This window comes from Galendromus occidentalis, unplaced genomic scaffold (assembly GCF_000255335.2).
Source record: "Galendromus occidentalis unplaced genomic scaffold, Mocc_1.1 scf7180000076543, whole genome shotgun sequence".
Lineage (NCBI taxonomy): Eukaryota > Metazoa > Arthropoda > Arachnida > Mesostigmata > Phytoseiidae > Galendromus > Galendromus occidentalis.
In genome coordinates this window covers 759,000-781,087 of record NW_003804532.1, presented here as the reverse complement: position 1 = coordinate 781,087, position 22,088 = coordinate 759,000, and the positions used below count along the sequence as shown (strand labels likewise).

The following is a 22,088-nucleotide window of genomic DNA, read 5'->3' as shown; positions in this document are numbered from 1 at the left end:
GGTGCTTTCAGTGATACTGTCGAGTTCACTCAGCGGGCGTATTCTTTGGGGTTCGCGCTTTGTCTAGTCACGATTCGCAAGATTGGGATATAGGAGGAAGAACTCGGAGTCTTAGAGTCCAAAGGGATTCTCTCCGAGTGTTGGCCCGACAATCTCGAGCTCAAAAATGACTGCGATCATGATCCCGAAGAGTCCTCGACAGCTCGTTATACCAGAGCTGTAGTCAAGTGAAACTTATGTAAGAACCGAAGCAGAGGAGATCCGGATCGGAGTTTGAAGTCAGTGGCGAATTATCGAAGCCAAGAAACAATAGCATCCCGGAAATCAGTCCGACCTCGCGTCGGATGGAAGCGCCTGGTCGTAACGACCGCTACTACAAGTGCTGGACTCATCATAAGCGGACCGAAACCTTGCGGAGCAATGCAAGCCCCTGATAGAGTGCTCCTCTCCGACAGCCCGTGCAAAGAAATGAAGAATTCGTCGGACCTCACGGCCGCCATAAATTTAGGGATGGATCAGTACTGTTTATGGATATGCTTGGAAATCATTGGTTGACTCTCGCTCAAGCCTTTCTCTGCCTCATACGGCCTCGATGAGTTTTTCTGAGTATCGAGTTTTCACTGTTCAGAAGTGCAATGCCAGTCTCATGAGGGCGAGCTCTTGATTGGCTCTTGTATCGAAGTTATTGAATTCGAATTTGTCGACTTGATTCTTCGAGGGACCTACGAAGAGACTGGCAACGATAACTTCGGCAGCTCAAAGCTTCTTTTATTTCAGACTGCAGACGGAAACAATAGCTCGGGACATCTTCGCTCTCCTCCTGGGATCACAGCGAGAGTCCATCCAAAACCTGATGGAGACATACGGGCGGTCATCCGACAGATCCAGATACCGAACTCCTTTGTCTTGGCCAATTCTTATGGGAATCACGATTTGGAATTCTCCGTCGGGAAAGGAGTCGAGCTTTTCTGGAATTTGTGTTCTAAAGAGACCGGTGACGACTGTTTCCGCGATTCTTCGCCCGAAACGGAGGCTTAAAAGTCGACGACGGGGTCTCGATCCCTGATTGCAGACTCTAGTCTCAGGACGAGTCCGGGTCCAGACTACAATCGGACATCCCGGAGAATCGGCGCGGGACATCGATTCTCCAGCGGTGGCAGAGCGGATATGAATGTGCGAGGCTTGCACCGACAAATGTTTTCAGTAGGCGGGGTGAACCGGGGACGGGGAAGTCTACGCGCACAGAACTAGCGCGGAATACTTTCGTCATTCGTTTTCTCTGAGATAGGATCCACTCAAACCGATCGACATCGGCAAGCCTTCGCAGCCTGGAGCTCCAGCCGTTGGCCTAGATATAAGAATCGAATCCGAATAGCCCGAGAGGAGCATGCCGGAGGTTGATGGATACAATTTATTTTTTGTCGCTGGATTAGGACACATTAGGGCCGGAGGTTGGTTGAGACAGGGAGCTCTGCGAAGTCTCAGCGAAATGATTAGAAATCATTAGTCATGAGCTACATATGTACATAAACTAGAGACTGAGTGACTTTGGCAGAATCGAGGTCCAGTGCGGAGGGATGTCATTAGCCAGTCTCGTCGATCCCCGTCGAATCGTTGACCTTTCGCTCGGAACCACGCATCTCGCGCTCACAGCCATGCGAGATCGATTCGGTGGTCCGATCGGTTTCATAGGAACTGAGCACGCGGCTCAAAGACTCTTGAGCGAGTGAGTCATTGTTTCGGTACCTGGAATAGTAAGGTCCCTCGATGTATCAAGGTCGGCTGAAAATCTTCATCTCAACCGCTCGTGGCATTGTGTCTTCGTCAACACCGCTGACAGACGCCCACATGTCACTTCTGGTAGGCCCCAACACTTCACAGGTTGGGCGAAGGTGCGAGTCGACGAGGAGCGTGAATCACAAGTGAACATAAAAACCCTCAATGCGGAAGCTCTTCCCTACTAGAAGCGAAACACCGAACGCGATGTACGCTGGACCTCAGTTTTTGTGCGTGAGTGTGACGAGAGTTGAAAAGTGATATCGAATCTGTGCGAGAGAACACGATTTCCTGTGATTCTCAAGATGACATTAATCGGAATTCGCAGATTTTCATGAGTGCTGTCTGCCTTGCGCTCGGTCAACGGGAGAACTTCTGCCCGAGGAGATGCATCCGTGGCGTCCAACAGTTTCCCTTCGGCGAAGTTTGCATCTGTAAGCTCGCGTCAAAATCAGCGATAACATATACCAGTGGTCGGAATCTATGATAGAATTTCGTACTAACGGCCTAATGACTCCCAAGGTCCTGAGTATTGCCCTATGTTCTGCTGCGAGGGTTACTACTATTTCTCACCAGTGCCTGGAACTTGTCCAACAGCTTGCGGGATGAAAAGTCGACCGATCGAGACCGAGTGCTGCCTTCCGAGTGGTCAGTGAGAATTCCTCTGGACGTTTTTTTGTAACTCCCATTCCGGTTCCGTCCACACCGTTGAGTCTAGAATAGAATGAGTCGAACCATTCCATCGGATCACTTTCCAGTCCCGCCGATACGGCATTTGTAAGATGAGAGGCTTTGACCTTTTTGGCTATGAGAAAGGAAAATCCTTCAAATATTGGACCTATGGTAAACGAGAGGTTTTTTCTATGCGGGACTCTGGGGAATTTCAAGACCGCTGGGTTCGCCCGGAGTCCGAATCGTTTCCGAGGTGCATGTCAAGCCCGAGCTTGACCACTGAGCTCATATCGTCAGTATTCTTCTCGAACCTGAGTTGCACTGGATGGGGGAGGGGTAAACTCCTTAGAATACTTTATTTATGGAGGCGAGATTGAAATCATTGCTCTTTCAGGGTTCTCGAACTATCGATGCATACACGCTCAGAAACGATGGTTCGATTCGCACACGAATGGGATCTGGTGGTGGCCGTCTGTTTTCAATGAATCTACGACTAACGCTCAAGCGGATCCCCTAAGTTTGCAGACTCTGTCGCTGGTCAAATCCGCGAAGAGCCATCGAAAGGTGTTTGTCCAACAGTACTCAAGCACCGAGACACCCGTGACTCACGCCAACCTCTCAGTCACTAGCGCAACTACTTCTGCTTGAAGCAGTAGGCTCCGCCCCCTTTGTGGGGTCATGGGAGCTCCTCGCTGGAACAAAGGGCTACCTCGACAAGTACCGATGGTATCTGACAAGAAGTCTCACCCATGAAGCTCGCTGGGACTCGCCATGTTCGTAATGTGGAGAAGAGCCTCCACGCGGTCACGGTTTGGTTCGGATATCCATCTCGGGAGCGAAGTTGCCGGCGCGAACTTTCAGATCTCAGCCCGCTCACGTGCCGAGTCGCAGCGACTGACGTAGGCTGCGCGGTACTGAGTTTGATGTATAGAGGTCTAATTCTTGAAAGTCGAGGAGTCTGGCTCGCCGGTTTTGCATCCTTCTGATTGGCCCCGGAAGAAGAATTTCAAAACTATACTATACTCTGCCCTCCGGCTGACGGACAATGAGTGGACTCGTGTAGCGGGATGAATACTTGGAGCGGAATTATCGCATGTATGCTACCGTCGACCGTGCGTTCCACCCTCTCAGTTTGTAATGCGAGCTAAGGCATCTTCAGCAGTCTAAATACTCCCGTCGAGTTGATCAGCAGAAGGGAGTTGAATATCAGATACAATCTTGCTTCGAGTGGAGGGATTTGACTTCTGACCCCCGTGGTGTCATGGCAGGAGCAATCTCAGAATACAGCGAGGCACCTCCATATCTCACCAGCCTGACTAGGACTCAAATATTATGGAATATCATCATTACTGACGGGGATTCCGTGAGTCTGAATTAACGTTAGAGCACAGGAGCTCGTCGGCAAGGACGACGGTGGAGGATGTTTGGTGTCGGGCGACGGTTGATACATATGTATGACTCTTCCAGAGTAATAAAGGAACAGCACGATGTTATTTTTACACAAATAAATATAATTTATTGATTCGTCTCTCTGTTGTTTTTCGTTCGGAAGTTCGAATGTACATCGATTTTGTACAGCTATCTACATCTTATTTCATGCATGCGTTTCCACGCGTGTTTCAGAAACAGCTGAACTTGGTCTCAGATCAGATCTCGAGATTTAAGCAACGCTTTCTCACTGGGAAAAGCTTCCGCTAATATTCATCCGTGTCCTACTGCGTAGCTTTTTCTTTGCTTGGAATCATGTCCGTATGTACAGAGCTAGTCTAAGTTGAGAAGTAGCACGAGAGAAGCCCTTCACTTCGTAGAAGTAGGTTGCGGCAAAACAAAACTCTAGCAATCATCAATCATGTTTATCTGAGCCGGTGCTAATGCACCCGAATCATTTTTCTTAATATACCACCTGGTTTTCCCGCTCTAATTCCCATCTGTGCTTGCGCTGGTTCGGACCTCCTCGATCGGGCATCACAGAATTCAGCAATTGTGGATGGCTAGATTTTGGCAGAAGTTCAGCTCAAACTTTTTCCTAGTTCAGAAAACTCGGAAGGAGGAGCGCCGAAATCACCGATGGGCCGTCGCTCCTCGCCCCCATCGACGTGCGATAATTCGAATGCATCACGCGTAATTCTGTGAGGAGGCGTAATCGAGAGGGAGGCTGATCTGGCTAAATGTTCGCAACAGCTGGATCGAGACACCTACACGATGAAAAGTGTATGGGGACAATTTCGTCGGAGGATAATTTGGCTCAAAATCTACCTCATGTTAGACGGTGAGATGTGGAACTCAATCGAAATAGATCGCTCTTCCATCGAAATCTGAATCTGAATCGAAAAGTGTCGCAAATCGAGGACCGCGCGACTCATTAGAGATTCTTCACCTGGATGTTCGATTGCGAAAATGAAGGAAGGGACCTCTTTTTTCTACCAGGGGAACAAATGGCAAAGAAAAACGACACATCCCGAATACACGATTGGGGGTGAGGGAAGTCACGACGCGCATTAGGGGGCTCATTGCGGTACCGAAAAACTCCGCAAGACTCGCAGATACGAATAGGAGTCGTCGGAAGCAGTTCCTCAATCTTCGGGGTCTCTCAGAGCGATATCGTCCCGAGACCTCACAGCCATGGATCTGATGCGCGGCTCGGTCGGGAGGACCGAGAAGAGAATCAGAGTCATATACAATCAGTGTTTAGCTTTTTAGGACAATTTGCAGCTTCCAAGATCACAGCTCAGAGATTTCTGATTTCCATGGTAGGTAGATGAGAGAAATGAAGGAAAAAAACATCGGGAAAGCCGCTCCGTAACGAGCGAATTTGGACTATCTCCCCTTCGAGCCGACCATTCCTGAAGATCTTCCGTGCGCAATGTCCCCCGATATCCGTCGACACTGACGATATCCAGGGACGAGAGAAAACCCCGAAGTATCACAACACAAAGGAACCTGTATCCCGTTAGGCGTATGACCATAATGAGTTGGGGTCGAGGACTGCGTTCCATTGTTCTTTATGAAGATGATGATTGTTAAAAAAATTGATTCCACTTCTCGTGTTTCAACTGCATACCTGACGTTCTACATAGTAGTTACCTTACAAAAAAATGTAAAAAATATCACATGAGGCACTGCTGGCAGTATCATCGTGGGGCACGGCTGTTGTCACTTGCTTGGTTTGATCGGCGTTGATCGCTCCCCACGCTTGAGAAACGAACACAAGAAAAAATATCGTAAACAGCTCCGCATTTCCGGATGCCTTCAACGAATCCTCCACGGTTCGATCGATCGACCAACATCCAATCAATGGAGAAACAGCACGAGACGTCCACGTTCCGATGGTGATCTCACTTTCAGGTGTCACTCGAAAGACTGGCTATCTCCTGGTGCGCAGGCTAATCTCTAAAACGCCGTAGTTCGGTTGTTGATCGGTATACAGACCATTCGACCGTTGGGTTGAATGGTCCCGTTCGAAGCAACCTTGTTCCGCTTTTCTGCTTGACCAGCGGCTATCAATTCTTGTGGAAGCGCCGAGCTGATCGTAGTAGGAGATGAGGATGGCTGAGCAGCGTCGCTCTCCGAAGCGGTAGCAAGGGGCGAAGGATTCAACTCGTCGCCTGTCTCCAACAACAACGGTATGGGTGGACTTTTCCCACTGCCGTAATCACTGTTGTTGTGGTTGGGCATCGACGAGCCCGGCTGGTTGCGCCGATGGCTGCTCGGATTGGCCCAATTGTCTTGACCGCTGTCTTCAGCTTCACCGTCTGAGATCACATCATCGGAAATGTAAAGATTGCTCTCTTCGTCTAAATCTGCAGCTCCCATGTCAACCGCGTTTCGTGGGTTCTCTATTAACGACTGTAAGCCTGTTGTGGCGATGTGACTCGAAGGTCGTGGAAGTAACGGTAACGATTCGACCGAAGGAACTCTGGCTCGCCCGTCAGGGCCCTCATCTCGTTCCAGCGAACGCACCTTCGTCGAGTAATAGGAGAGCTCACGAAAACGGTCGTGCGTGTCGACTAGAAGCATTTCGACGATATCAGTGAATTTAGGTCGAAGTTTCGGGTTGTAGTGCCAGCAGCGCTTCATGATTTCGAATAATTTATCCGGACAGTTTTCCGGACGTTCCATTATGTGCCGAGAAATGACCCATCTGAGAACCTGTTCGTGCGATAAACCTTGATAGGGCATCGTTGCTAATGTGACAATCTCCCAAAGGACGACGCCGTAGCTCCACACGTCACCCTGAACTGTGAACACGCCGTCCTTGAGAGCCTCCGGACTCATCCAACGGACTGGTAGGAGGCCTTTGCCCCCCTTCTTATAGTAATCTGTTTCGTAAATATCTCGGGTCATACCGAAATCTCCGATTTTCACAGTGAGATCTTCAGCTACCATGCAGTTTCGGGCCGCCAAGTCTCGATGGACGAACTTTAATGAGCCTAAATAGGCCATTCCGTCAGCGATTTCAGCGGCCATCTGAAGGACCTGTTCTAGAGTAGGAGGATCTCCTTTTGGTGGTTCGTCCTGGTCGGGACGGTGAGAACGGAGATATCGTTTAAGGTCTCCGTTCGACATCAGTTCCATAATAACATACAGAGGTTGATCCTTGCTAACGACTCCAAGGAGTTTTACTACGTGATAAGAGTCGAAGCTCTTCATTGTTGAGGCTTCTTTGAGAAACTCTTGGCGCTCGTGGAACTTGGCTCCTTCTTTCACTGTCTTCACTGCGCAGTGGGTCCCATTCGGATCGCAAGGCTCCTTGAGATCGAACACAATACCCTGCCAAACCATGCCGAAGGATCCCTGACCCAATTCGTGCAATAGTTTGACTTTGTGTCTTGGGACTTCATATTCGTCCTGTTCGTAGATTTGGCTCATGTACTCGGGGTTGATGGACGCGTACTGAACCTTATCTGGGACCGGCTGGTTGACTCTGTTTTGGGGGAGAGAGAGAAACGAACGTTAGACTTCGAGCCGGACTCCGTGGTAGAGGAGGAGAGAAATTCCCCGAAATCATGATCAGAACGACGGGCTCGACTCGCGATAGCAAACGTACCGCTTCTTGATGTAGAAGTAGAGAGCGAGGCCAGCTGATATGACGAGCAGGAGCATGATGACGATGAGTGAAATGATAAGTGACATGTACTTTGCTCCCTTATCTTTGACGAAGAAGCTTTTTGGCTGGGTCCAGTTTCCTGGCCCGCCAACGCTTGTCGCACGAACTCTGAACGAGTAATTGCCTGGAGCTAGACCCTTAACAGGGCTTCCTCGTTGTATCTTATACACGGTCTGGTCCACGCATTTCGAGTGTTTGGAATTCTGCGAACATTGAAACAACGCTTGAGAATCATCGCTCCAGGTGAGTCGGGATTCGCGATGGGAATCTATTGGGCCTGTCGGTCTGTCTCTCTCTCTCTCTCTCTTTGTTTCTCCGTCTGAAGCTGAAATTATCAAGGAACGTTCAGTCTCCCCGGACTCGCTCACCACATTGTTTTCCATGTAGAATTCGATGTCGTATTTCTGGATGAATGCGTTTGGAGACGTTGGCGGATTCCATCTGATGAAGATGCCGCTCTGATGGAAGTCATCAGTGGAGTTGTTGACCTCGTCTTCTATCTGCACGCTTCTAAAATCTATGTCGTCTGCTTCGGCTAGTTTCAAAGTTCTCTTGAAAGCTACTTTAGCTGGACCGCAGCACATTGTAGTGACATTCGGACCTTCCCGGCGATTCTGTCTATCACAGATCGCGGCGTAGTTGTGTGCGACCCCCGATATCGGGTGGCAAGCTCGTACCTGCAGAGGAAGGGTGTCAATCACTGAATCTCTCGACCCGATTCAGATAAGCAATCTCTGAAGCTTCGCACTCGGGACAGCTCGGCGGCGCTCGCGATTCTCGGAGATCTCGGGATCGATTGCGCCTCAACTCACCGTAACGATGTACTGACTGAAGTGTCGAAGTCGGTTGATTGGAATCTGCGGCTCGGTAGCCCAACGGCAGAACTTCACAACACGACGGTGTTCGTCTTCGACCGAAGTGTCGGTGGGGCAAGCTTGCACCCTCTTATTGGAGGCATAATCTAATTTTGTCGCGTTCTCGCTCCCGTCGCGATTGCTCTTGCCGCTTGTGGCAGCAGAGGTTCCATTGTCGATTAAGTTCTCGTGTTCGTTTTCGTCGTTCTTCAGAACCGAAACGAGATCCCGCTTCGAAATGGTTCGCGACTCATTCAATCCTGCGCTCGCGTCTCTCTTCTGGAAAATCAGATCATGCACAAGGTCTTCGAAGTCGATTGCGTCGTGCCAGTTTTCTTTGGTGTACTTCTTCTTGGCCGCGACTCCCTCGTCGCATTTACATTTGGAACAATCGATATTCGCTTCAATTGTCGTATTTTTCGGTGATTCTTGGGTTGGGAATTTCACGGTGACGGCTTCGCTCGCTGAAAAAATACCGCAAAAGTCAGAGCGAAGCACAAGTGGATCTCGAGCTATCAGCCATCAGGACATCCCGATCCTCGAATCGTCGACAGGAGATGATCTGCGAACGCTATGGGGTCGAGAGAACTTACGAGTATCGCTCATGGAGCAGTAGTTCACATCGCTCATCGAATGAGCGGAGTCCAATTGAATTTCACCCGTGATGAGATAGAGGTTTGCGAGCCCCCGTGGACGAGCCGGGGGCTCCCAAGTAACTTTGAATGAGTCTGACCCGGTGGGTTCAAGGTTGAGATTCTGAGGTGCGCTTGGCATAGCCATGGCCGTTTTGAAATAGGTTATGTTAGATTTAGCCGTCTTCTCCGATTTGGTGATGACGTTCGTCTTCACGTAGATCGCGTAACGCTTGTAAGCCTGGAGGTCTTTCAACGTGAAGACCATGTGCTTGTCGCTGTGGCCTTCCGTAGACAACAGGGCGTCTTTCGCGATCCACGGATCGTTGCCGCATGCGTCACGGCCGTAAAACTCCGTGACGTTCGCTGTTTCATCCTCCCTGAAAGTTTGGCCGACATTAGGAAAAACTCCATGAATTCCATGACCGGTCTCCGGATAAACCGGGACATTATGACTCGGACTGATATGACGAGTGGAAACAGCAGTGGAGTCGTTAACGAATTCATGCGATAGAGATAACTCACATTTCCATGTAGAATACCGTATACGCCCAGAGATACCGATGGTCGTCCAACAAAGTCATCGTCTCTTCGGGCTTATCCCATTCGAGTGTGGCTTCGTCCGCCGTAATTTCAAAAACCCTCAACGTCAATGGGAAAACGTCGCAGGATACACGGTCTCCGTTGGTTGCGCGACTCACGTCATTATCGTACAGGGTGAGATTCTCGAGCCCGGCCTTGTTTTTCAACTCCACGATCTTCTGGTAGCAGAGCCGCTCATTGTGGTAGAAGTAGAGCATACCGGTCTTGATCGTGAACGACATCTTCTGTTCCTCTCTCTCGCCCCAGTTCCAGAACTCTTGTAAGTTCATGTTGTCGAGGACGACGAGCGAATATTTCTCGAGATGCAGAGTTTGGCCGTGGATGATTCTCAAATTCTTGAGGAAATTGAAGGACACAACCGCCGGAGTGCGGACGAGATTGAGGTAACCGGTGATTTCCTCGATGCTCGACAGGTATTTCTCCAAGAGAGCAGCGACATTATCGCCAGTTTTGATCTCGATCGTTAGACTCCCATTGATTATCGTGCAGCCCATCAGTTTCTTCGCCTCCGTTAGCGAGTCGACCGACCTCACTATTTCGCAGGTTTTCGGACATCTGGGCTCGCATCTCACGCATGAGGTCGGATCGTCGGGACTTTCCATGAAATTGGTCGGACAATTCGCTATGCACAAATTGACCGAGCTGTTCGACGAAGCCGGTACAGCTTTGTACCGGCGTGACCCGGTCGCTTTGGCATTTTTGCACTCTTCTTTCGAAACGCACCTCCTGCCATTGAGCTGAAGAAAATTCAGGCACCCTTGTTAGTTCATCATTCGTTTAGCGGTGGAACAAAATGAATTTTCCCGATATGAGCGATTATCCTCATCCGGACACATCGCCGCGTTGAGTAATTGCTAGCGGAACTCACGACATAGTGATCCGGAGGACATATATCCACACAGTTTTTCTTGAAAAGGAAGTCCCTGCAAACGTAGCAGCTATGAGAGCTGTCGGGCGACGAGCATCCCCCGATGCACAGATTGCTGCACGGAGTCATGTCCTTCATGCAGGTCTTGTTGGCAGGCAACGATCCGCAAGCTGAAATGGGCGAAAGTTAGAGATTGATCCCTAGACGAGTAGTGAGATCGGGAGAAATATGAGCCTTGACCACCGACGTTCAGCTGACTGTCACTTGCGGTGAGGAATGAGGAATCCCGCATTGCATAGCTTACTTTTCTGGCAGTCCTTGTAACTCCAACAGAGATGCCGATTCGCTACAGGATCCAAGGGACAGCTTTTGTCACAGCCAGGACAGAGGGTTTCATCCTGATTATGCTCCAAAAGGATTTTCGAGCGGCTCTGAACTATCCTATCCCATTTGATGCTGTGGACGTGGCACAGCCTTTGATTTTTCTCTATGCGAACCCCTCCGCGTTGGATAGTAGTCAGATTGGACAGTCCAAGCTATGGGAATGAATCTCAGTTAGCAACAACTCTTCGTCCTGGAATTTCCTTCTGTTGACAAAGGCAATTCATGTGAGAGATGGAAGCGACAATCCACGATCTGCTTCTTATTTGCTTCTTACCGTTGTCATCAGTGGATTCTCGTAAATGATCAGCGCGTATTGGTCGAAGAGTTCGAGGCCCCGAATGACCGCCAAATTCGGGAACAGCTTTGTCAAGTTCGTGAAGTGCGATCGGAACACGAGTAGGAAGCCTGTGATTTCACGCAGTTCGGGAAAAGACATGTTCAGAACATCTGGATCGTCAGGACGGCTTTCGTTGCGATACTGCATCACGGCTAGCGCCAGAGACCCCTCGATGACGCTGCAGTTCCTCAGGTGTTCCAATCGATCCAACTGAGTCTTGGCACGCAAGGTGGAACAAACTGAAAAGGAAATGCCTCCGTCAGAACTAGTTATGCCTAAAGCGATTCTATGCCTCGCGAAACGCGTCCTCGACCAATAGCTAGGCCGCAAATCAAGAGGAGTATTGCACTTTCACGTCGAGCTCCTTTGAACGACGCTGACTGTCCGCGACTCGGAACTTAATCAATCAATCACAGTCTACACTAGAACTATTAATTCAGGGTGTAAGTCCGGTTTGCTCGCTATGAAAGAGGATACCGTATCGAAAGAGATCGTAGAGCAACAAATACGTCAGGAATTCCGTCCGTTGCAACCCGTCGGCAGCCGAGTATCTCTCGTTTCCGAGGCTGCCCTGCCGAGCAGATGCGGACCTCGACCATCACGCGAAGATTCATGAGACCTACGATAAGACTGATTGTAACTCTATGAGCTCGAGGACTCGATACTCGTCGTTAGGTCTCCGTGTGCCTACTGCCTACACGGTCTCTATACACGGTAATTCCGGCATGTTCGATTGCTGTAGCTCAAACTCTGAGAGCAGTCTTCAGCTAACCGCGCTCCGCCGCTGGAACGGCCACTCGACACCCGACATTGCGGGATCCGAAACACGGAATCGCACGCAAAGCGAGCTCCACCCATTCTCGGAATATTCGAAGGAATCTATCGCTATCATTGCAACAGCTAGGTGGCCATGATCCGCGAAGTGCCGCCACCTGTGAGAAGAAGCCGGCCGGGTGGCCAACCGGCGAGCTCTGTGACTGTCTACCGCCTGAATACTGGATATGCGGCTCATAATTGTGGGTGATTCTCACTCCTCCATCGATGGGATTCCATCAGAGACGACGGCCCGCTAATGTAGGTCACTGGCCCGGAGACACTCTTCACTCTACGTTGGCGGCGTTGCGAACTTCGCCCGTATTCCCCAAATTCATCCACAGAGTACGACGAAAGAAGCTCTCCCGGCGCAAGGTCACACGACTCCGTATTCTGATCATTAAAATATATATGGATACAAATACGATGGATTGGGCGAGAAATTTCCGGAGCTCGACCGATGACGTCACAGCTGCGCTACCCTTCGGCAGCAGAGGCAGACGGACCTGTGGACAGCAGATCCGAATGCGTGAAAATGTGCCCCTCCTGTCGTGCTGTCGTCGAAGCTGGGGCGATGCTGACTCGGCGTCTGTGAGGGTTTTTAGAGAGCGCGATGACTGCTCGCTCTGCCTTCGAAACCAAACAACAAATAATTCCAGCTAGGAGCGGTTGAGAAGAAACCTTGCTCTCAGCCTCTTCCTTGCCCTCGTATTTCGTGACGTCACCGATGGCCTTCATTCTGTCCATCGGTTCCTTCCCCGCCGCGCAGCATTTGCTCGAAACGGATTTCAATTCGCATTTAAGGATGAGCGAGTCGCCGCCTCGGCTATTATCCTAGCCTGCTGACTCTTCGTGCTGATAACGCTCCGGTTCATTACGATAGAGAGTGGGAGAGTGAGCCAATGGTACGTATAGCAAGATTGAGCTCGTCTCTGACACGTAGGAGAAGGCTGCATTGGGTTCTAGGTGGAATCTGGATTCTGGCCCAGGCTCGGTAGACTGAGCTCTTCTCGTCGGGCACTCCTACCAAAGACCCTCGCACCCGGATTGGTGCCAGGGAACCTTCCGACGAGCTACGATTGAGAGTGAGTAGTCGAAGACGTTGACTATAGAGCAGCTTCGTCGGGTTCCGCCAGAACAGATCGGAACCGAGTGACTTCGTGTTTCACGAGCCACTGTCCCGGGAGTGCGCTCGAGAGCCCGGGGACGAATTTCATGACATTTCACGATGAAGCTGCGAGCATGAACTCCAAAATAAAAATCGGAAGAAGCCGTAGGATGAGCCAATTCATCGAGGAAATTCGCTAGTTGGCAAAAATTTCGGTCGAACGACCCTCCTCAATAGGCCTCGAGAGACTTTACGGTTTCCGCGATGCAGACGGGGAGAGAGGATATGGGTCGTCGGGTAGTCTTTGAAATCTCGTGGAGGCTCGCTGGAAAACTGAAGCTCAGCTTTCAGAGAATCGGTCGGCTCGTTTCATTCACGGACGACTCCTAGACGGCGCAGTTCGAGCGCTGGTCCTCTCAAGTTCGTTCGTCGAAAATATTCGTTGATGTCGGAAATCATGCGCGGGGAGAAATACCATTTCCGTTTGCCTTTTGTGGAGCGAAGCATGTCCGTCCAAAGTTCCGCTATCAAAACAGCACGGGGATGCACAGTATACTCGTTACGATTCCGCTTAGATTACTTCGCGTCCACAAGAATATTCTACCGCCGGTCGAGGGAATAGTCACAATCCATATCTAGCCAAGATATACCTCGAAATGGGGCGAAATAGAGACCATCTATTCTGATCCAATGCCACCTCTCTCATTTTCGTCTGCGCCATGACGGCCGTCCCAGGCCAGACGAAATATCTCATTCTCCTCAATCAGAGCAGAAGTTAAAATATCGAAGCCTTTGACTGAGAGATATATCATCGAGCAACGACGACGACAGGATCCGAACCAGAGCTGGCGCTGGCGGCGGAGAGTGACCTTCCCCTCCGTTTCTTATGGCTCGAGAGACGAAGCAGCATCAGCTAGAATTTATGACAACAGCCGCTCTCGAAAGAGAAAGCCACGTTGGATGGATGGCAGCAAACAAGAAACGAATGGACGCCGCGACGCAGTAACCGTGACCCAAAGATATTGAAGCTATCCTATTCGAGAGACCCGACCGAGAGCCTACCGACAAATTCCGAAAGCAGAGGGGGTTCCTCGCCCCCTCGAATCCGTGGAGTTTCGCAATCGCGTCAGCCTTCGCCGTACGGACCCGAAATACGGGCCGTACGATGTACGCGAGCTCGCGAAGCTAGCCCGACTCGCTAAAACGTTGTCCAGACTAAACAAGACCTTTCGAACATCAATCGCTTAGCCGAAGCCGTTCGTGATGGACTGGGACACGTCTGTTGGAGCGGGCTGGAAGTATTGCGCAGTTCGGAGAGGGTCCTTGACGTAGCCGGCAATTTCGAGGACCATGCAATAAAGGGAGGCTTCGAGAATGCCAGCCGCGAGCGGCTACGCTTATCGACTTCGATGGACGCGATCCGAATAAATCCAATGACCCAGCGAAGAACAATCATTCCGATCGAGGGAACAAACGTTACGGAGAACGCTTGCATCACGCTCCGCTGTTTGTGACTACGTGTCACCGCTACGACAGGGTCATAGGTCACTCCCTCGCTCTCGCTCGCCCGGGATCCTCCTGTATTGGCCGGCAGATCTTCTCGCCAGCATCGATATTGTCTGGGCGCCCTGAGCAAATGCTCGGCAAGACAATTCATTACCGCGAAAAAGAGTTGTGACATCATGAGATGCGCCGAGGAGACACCCGGCCCTGAATAGGGAATTCCGGGCGAATCAGCGGACCGCATCGTAAATCATGGATTTCCGAATTATTCACTTAGAGGTACGCAAGGAAGACGAGCCTGTTGTTGGGTACGCGACTCCTGCGTCGGATGACGCGAAGTGATTCTGTCGCTTCTCAGCTGGCGTCAAGTACTCGGATCGATCGCCTTCTCTATCGAGCTGTCGTTCGCGTCTTTCAACAGTTTCCGAAACAAAGAGCCTAGGATCAGAGAGAGCGTCATGTGCCTTGTGAGGGAGCTCTGCTATCTCAATCGGCACATCTGGGGTGATTCACCCTTATTTGTATCGGTGATCGAAATTACCGCCGAGAAAAAGTTCGACCGACGTTCTGGATTCTAAATGGAATTCGGAATGTGGGCATCAGCTTGGAGCTTCTGTTGAAGGAATTCTAGCTTCGAACACGCCCCACAATTAAGCGTGATGCTAATTCTCCCCATTCGGGGAGCTCGCATATTGTACGTATAATCCGCAGAACCTCCTACGAAAACGGGGACGAAGACCGCATAAATTTGGATTCTCTGCTGTATTCGGAATCCTGAATTCGGCTACACGCTGCGGTTTCCAATAGTTTGTAATTTCCCACTATAATGCGCGCATATTTCGTAAATTTGCTCTCGACAGGAAGTTTGCGAAGCGTTAGACGATGCATGGGCTCGAGCGTCTTCGACAATAATTATTGTGGAAACGCTCCATTCCGTGGCTTCCCTGGGAGACCGAGAGTTTTTCGACTTTTTCCTTGAGCAAAATGCTTCTCACGCGAAAACAATTTTCAATGGCTTTCGCTGAATTTCGTCTCGATGTCTTTCCGAGGTCGATATCGTCAAGCACACCAGAAGGGACCGGGAAGCATAATCGAGAGCTTATCCCTATCCGAACAGCGATCGGATTCATCACGACGTCCCAAAGTATCTCGATGCAAAAACTTTACCCTTAGGTAGACAGAGATTCGGAGGGACACAGACACCCTTATGGACTGACAAGATCGAGTACATCGTACAACGCTGAATCATCTTCAGGTGGCGATCAATGGCTACGTTCCCATTCCTGTGATGATGATAAGTGACAAGGATCGAGGGGATGAACGCATGTTGCTTGGAGGAATACCGGGAAGAGTCTTGTTTTCACAAAAATGGCCCGCATCTGCGCCGTGTAGGGTCGAAAACACTTCGATAGGAGCTCTCGTAGCGAAGATCACAGATACCTCTCTCTCCGCACCCAATCGCACCGCTCACGACGATGGAGAGCTATCTCTTACTAAGCCGACGGTTCTGAATGAATGAAGCTTCTCGGCCGTTTCGAATGAGTGATTATAGTCGATACCGACAACGTTTACTATGCCATTATTTGCGTCAGCATCAGCCGACTGGGGGATCCGTCATGGTCGACGGTTTACGGTAATTCGGAAGCAACGGCGCTCATAGCTCTCGCATAATGAATCCTGATGAGTGAATCTATTCGAGTGCGCATGAATGTCAAGACGATAAGCGACTTTCTGAAACGTCAGCGTTGAAGTCTGGCCACGTTCTAATCAGGCTGTCCGCGAAACAGCTCCTCGAATCGAGAGATGCCTGCCACGGCCGCCGCCGACGACGATAACCTGCCTATTCTCCCGTCCGCTCGCCCACCGGTTACGTTAGGTCACGCCAACACAAAGTAACAATCTCTTGGTAACACTGTGGCTGTTTTCGCTCGAAACTACCGGTGGCGAACCGCCGCGCCGTCGACGGCATCTCCGCCGCCGCCTCCACCACAACACCGCCGACGACGACAGCGGCGGCGGCGGCGTCTAAGAAGCGAGATAATCATGCTGCTCCGCAAACCAGAGCGACTCTAAACGATATTTTTGACAAGGGCGGAGATGATTAATATACTTTTGAGAGTGCAACTAGGAGGCGTTCTTTCGATCAGAAAATCGAATCCAGCGTCTTTGCGCTTCTCATCTACTCCGAGGGCTCCGAATCATCATCGAACGCCTGCGGGAAGACGTTCACGGTCGAGCACGGCATCGACGAAATTCGTCGTTTTCTGATGGGCTGACTGTTGATGACGATCGGGAAAAAATTAGTCCCCGTGAAGGATTCTCCCTCGGAGCGATTGCCGTCGCTGTCTAGCGGAGAACGTGCTTCGGATGGATCGGATCTCCTAGAATCGCGTTAACCGATGTTCGAGCGAGTTGAGAGGTTTCAATTTGATTCATTTTCTCTCAGTCAGTCCACGTCGCGTGTCGATCCGTCAAGGTCGGCAAACAGTGGTTTTAGAAGCATTCGAACGACGACGAAGGAAGCTACTGATCGTTATCTCTGCCACGAATCGCCGGAAACTCTTCACAGAGAAAAAGCCGAAGAGAAACATGGTATCAAAGTGCGCCTCGATTCTAAGCGTCGCGGCGTAATAGTTTTCTGTAATCGGAGAATTACGAAGGGTTCGCCGGTAGAGTGGCGAGCGGGAACGCTGGACGAGCGAAGCCCTTCTTCACAAGGCTTGCATGGGAAACTCCGCACTGGGAGTCTTGCATAGAGGAGGACGTAGCGGCGACGGCAGCAGCAGCAACGGCCTTGAACTCGGTCTCCAGCGAGCGTAAAGGTTAGTGACGCAGCCTTCTGAACATGGTAACTATGTATCAACACCGTCCTTTGACGAGCTCGCTTCGGGGCTTCTCTAACACGTTCCTGCTCCTCCTCCTCCTCCTCCTCCTCATCCCACGCTCGTCGTGGAGTCGAGGAAGGACGTCAGACGCACGGACCGACTGACCGACCGAGTGAGCGACTTGACTCCGGAAATCGGAATCACCCACACAGTGATCCAGGCGAGGCTTTCGAGTCACTGAAACCATTCTGGAGACTTCGACCCGCTCGGCTAGCCGTTCTGCTTCGACTTGGCTGGAAACTTCTCGAGCGCTGTTTACCGCAAAGGCATCTGTTTCGGCGGCCTTGTGGCAAACAGTTCGAACTCCTCCGGCGAGCGAGAGTGTCGAGAAGCATGCAACGTTCGAATCGAAGTGTCAGCGGTCGTCATGCGGCGGATCCTCTCAGCTCTCTGATCGTCGTCGACGTCGTCGATAGAAGCAATCTGGCCGGATACGGATCACGCATTTCCATGTGGCGACGGTGTGCGCTCTTCGTTAACACCGATATATATGTCGACTATCTTAAGCATCGACGGCGCGATAGACGGTGATCAGAGCTGGTAGCTCATGGCGACTCAAAACTCCACTGAGGTGAAATTCGTCCAATCATCGGCCTCCATCAGATCATCGTTTTTTTTCAATGGTCGTTTTCAGAGGTGTTCTGGAGTTTCTGCCATCGGTAACGTTCATTTCAGTAGAGTCCCGTCGGGAGTGATCGCGGGGTATCTATGCATGTACATGACAAGCCGTGAATTTCGAAGAGAGAAAAGGATTCCGGGTTCCTGAATGAGGGACTCGTCGACTGGTGTCACTATCCGATCTATTATTGGCTCTATTCTCAATGCGTAAACATAATATTGTGTGTCTGACATCTGAAACCCGTTTGAGGCGAGGGACTAATCGGAAGTCCCTGTGCTTATTAACGAGGAACGAGGGGGTGGAAGAAGCGCAACAGCGGAAGAGGCCTACAGCGACAGACGTCGACGAGCCCTCGAAACGGCAAGTCCGGACGGAATTCAACTTCATCGGAACAGCCTCGTCCGAGTCGTAGTTTCATCTGCGTCGTCCTCGGTGTCGTCAAGGCTCGGCCATGACGATCCTCGTAGCAGCGGCGGCAGCAGCAAGCAAAGAGTTCAATATTTGTCGGATACTCGCAGCGAGCACATCCATCTGTAAAATGAGACCCCGGCAACAGCGGCGGCGGCGGCCTACGGCTCGACATCCAGTCTGATAGCCCGATCGCTGAAGCAACGGGCGGATTCGAGGACAGACCGACCGACCGACCGCCCGCGCGAGCACTATTTCCTTGGGGAGCTCATCTGGTTAGCAGATACGTCACCGGCGACGACGACAATAACCGCCGTCCCCGAAAGACGGGGGAAAAAAACACATCACAATCCAGTTGGGACGTCAACAATATTCGGCCGACCGTGGGTCGCCCATCGGTCTGCCCATCCTACCCAATTAGAGAGCCAAAGCATTGCGGTCTGTGTTCTGGCTTGCGTCTCGAGTTACCTTTCCGAACACGACTGCCCCTCTTGGTCCGCCGGCGCGCTCTTCCCTTCTAAACTTCTCTGCTTGTCGAGTCTTCCTCGACGTCGTTCGTGATTCTTATCCTCTCAGGTAGGCTGATCGGTTGCTTTTCGAGCTGGTGGTATCTAGACTTCTTGCCCTGATTGATCATGTAACGAGAGACCGCACTCAAGGATTCAGTGAGCGTCGATTCCTCATTTGAAAGAAAAAAACGCTTACTGATCTCACCGCGACGACGAATTGTATATGTTCCGATTGAGGTCTCTCCGTCTAAATGCTTGTAGCGCCTGCTGAGATATCTTGAACATTCGGACATTCCTCAATGGTTTGGGAATCTCCCCGAAGCACGCTCAGTCAGTGTAGAGAGAGATCACGCTCATTTCAGTAACGCGCGGTCAGACGCGGTGTTCCAACCCGGAGCGCAGTTCACGTGAGTGTTCGAGCACATGGGTATTTTTATCCCGGTGTTGAAAGGGATAACGACGAGCGAGCGTCAACATAGACTCAAAGAAATATCAAAAATCACTCCCCGGAACGAAAGCATCGGACAACCACAGGAGTATTCCGTATTGCCGGGCAAGCAGCAGGGGGCTTACTTTTGACAAGCGAATTGCCCATGTTGTTTCCTCGATGTCGACCCCGTCTATATTCCCAGCTTGTCCTCTCGAGCTTCTAATCACCGCAATCGTCTTGAGTCTTCTCAGTAGGAGTGTTTGAAAACAACGCCGAACGCGACGAAAAAGGTATAGGAGAGAAGCCAAATGGACCTTCCAAGGGGAAGAAAATATTCCACATCCTCTTGCAGAACTCAGTCTTTGTAATTCTCGTCGGCTTCAGGACGGTCAGATGGTCTAAATCCAATGGATGCAGGATGCAGCTGATCCATTGATCTCCGGCGACCACCGAAAAGGACTCAGAACCAGACTCTTCGTCTACATTCCAGCTTTCCCTAGTATCATCCTCCCCCTTTGCCTTCCCCGCGGTCTGGTGGAAAGTTCTCCGACTCAAGGGTGGACACGATCCTGGAGAAGTGAATGCCGCATGCATTTTCGGAGGTCTCTAATTTTTCGTTTCTACGCTGTTGTCGGGCGCTGAGATTTGGGCTCTCCCTACGTGGAGCTCCGATTCTCCCGGATTTCACTGGGTATCTCGCTCGACAGCGCGGCGCTGCGACAAATGTTTCGAAAATGCGAAAGATTTTACTCGATCTAATATGCGATGATATTCATAGAATTTCATGTCATGTTGTAAACAGCTTCTAATTGAGAGAATCCAGTCGCCGAGCTCATTACTCCAATACGTCTATCCGCCCGATATCTGACAGATCGGCTGGCTGCCGTTGGCTCCGACGCGTCAGTCGACCGCCCTGTCGCTAGACCTATGGGTCTAAAGTTAAATGTCAATCCTCGCTATTCGGGACTATTTTCGGACGGTCGGCGCTGTTGTTCAAATACGCGAAAAAACTCAATTCGTGTACGATGAGTCAGTCGCGACTCGGAACAGGACTATCCGGGACGGGGATTTCCCCAGCGATCTCTGACGAAAATTCCCGAATCCCGGAAGTCCGGACGACTGTTGCTCCGAAGCCAGAAATTCCGGAGTCCCGGGAAGCCGGACTTCCGATTCGTGTGTGAATTCTGTTCCAGGCTCTCTCACCTAACTTACGGCTAGATACGTCATAGGCAGAGCTGCGTTGTCCACTTGAGGTTTCTCTCACGATTGACGCGTGAAGCGACTGCGGGCCATTCTCGAGGAGTTGCTGGAGATTCTCGGCTTGTTTTTCGGAGGGTCGAAGTCGAGAGCAGAAAACGGTCAACAAGCTATTTCGAGCGTCGTATTCTCACCGTCAGGTCGTCGGCTGAGAGAAACGTCGACCCGAGGTGAGCTTGTCCCACCTGTTGATACCTCTTCTCATGGCTTCTCTCGCGGGTTGCAGACTCTTTACTCGGGGAGAAACAACCATTGAAAAGCTTCGGTCTGAAATCCAGTCGGGATTCACCTTCTGCCCAACAGAAATGCTCCCCGAGCGGCATTTACGACAGGTCGATCTAGAGCCGCTCTTTCCAGCGGGTTCGTAGGACATGCTTCTCAAATAGAAATAAAAGAGAACAAGCAGTCGTATCATCACCTGCTCAGGGCTCTAAGTGCTCGTTAATGACTGGGAGGATTTTTCTCCGGACGGTAAGCATAGAACGGGAAGCGGGAAGAAATGTCAATTTTTTTCACTGAGGACTCACGCGGAACTCGAGCCAGTGCTGACGTATTCCCGAGAATTCCTACCCGACGAGTCATCCATAAGAAATCGTCGAGATGACGATCTTCTCGAAGCTTCCCCTGCCTCTTCCACTTTAAGGACTCTCTAAGACAGACGGCCGTTGCTGTAGATTCGAAATTAACCACGTCCTCCGAGAGTATCTCATTCTTCCCGTGAAGCATCCGGTGGCGACGACGAGGAAAGCACGTCGAAAACAAGATCAACAACAACCTACGAGTGTTACTCCAAGCGCACTCGAATAAACGATCACAGTATCAACTATCTCAACGAATGTAGCTGGCGACGAATGGGATCACACCGCTCGGAGAAACAACTCGACGGTATGCATAAATTCATCAAGCCTATAAAGATTCACTACAACGGGAATCGAAAGGCGAGAAGCAGTGGGGCTGTCCGCGAGGGTGTTCGGGACCAGCAGCCAAAGATTCGGCGAGCACCCGTGGCATCTCAGAGTCCGAAAAGGCAATTTACGACAACACCCGATATTTCCGCCAGCCAGCCGGCTGGTCGGACAGGCGGTCCGTCTGCCTTCTCGCGACGCGCCATGGCGTCGTCAGTTCCACTCGTGGCGAATTCGAGTGCGCCTGTCACTCAGCGTAGACCACAGCATTCTCACAAGTCTCGTTTTCACTCGCGATAGAGAGCGAGCTTTCATTCACTGATTCAACGGCGCGGCGCCGGCTCAACGTCTGACATAGAAAACGGCTTGCAATATGATGAAGCTGGCTGAAATCCATCGGAGCGATCGACATCGAAAG

The 22,088-nt window shown here is 50.9% G+C and overlaps 1 protein-coding gene across 1 annotated transcript; it reads right to left on the bottom strand.

Moving 5' to 3' along the window:
• Positions 1-5,838: 5,838 nt before the first annotated feature.
• Positions 5,839-12,784, bottom strand: LOC100905079 (insulin receptor). Its single transcript, XM_018642131.2, has 10 exons — positions 12,553-12,784; positions 11,171-11,472; positions 10,817-11,048; positions 10,513-10,682; positions 9,567-10,381; positions 9,003-9,421; positions 8,368-8,873; positions 7,924-8,232; positions 7,496-7,758; positions 5,839-7,372 (listed from the first exon to the last, which is right to left on the bottom strand). The coding sequence occupies exons 1-10, from the start codon at positions 12,782-12,784 to the stop codon at positions 5,839-5,841; spliced, it is 4,782 nt and encodes a 1,593-aa protein (XP_018497647.2).
• Between the last annotated feature and the right edge of the window lie 9,304 nt (positions 12,785-22,088).

Bases quoted from the DNA above. Each gene is read 5' to 3' on its own strand.
- LOC100905079 (XM_018642131.2), bottom strand. From the start codon at position 12,784: ATGAAGGCCATCGGTGACGTCACGAAATACGAGGGCAAGGAAGAGGCT. The intron at 9,422-9,566 runs GTGAGTTATCTC...CCAAACTTTCAG, and splicing joins ACGGTATTCTACATGGAAAT to GGAGGATGAAACAGCGAACG. The intron at 7,759-7,923 runs GTGAGCGAGTCC...CAATGTTCGCAG, and splicing joins TCTACATGGAAAACAATGTG to AATTCCAAACACTCGAAATG.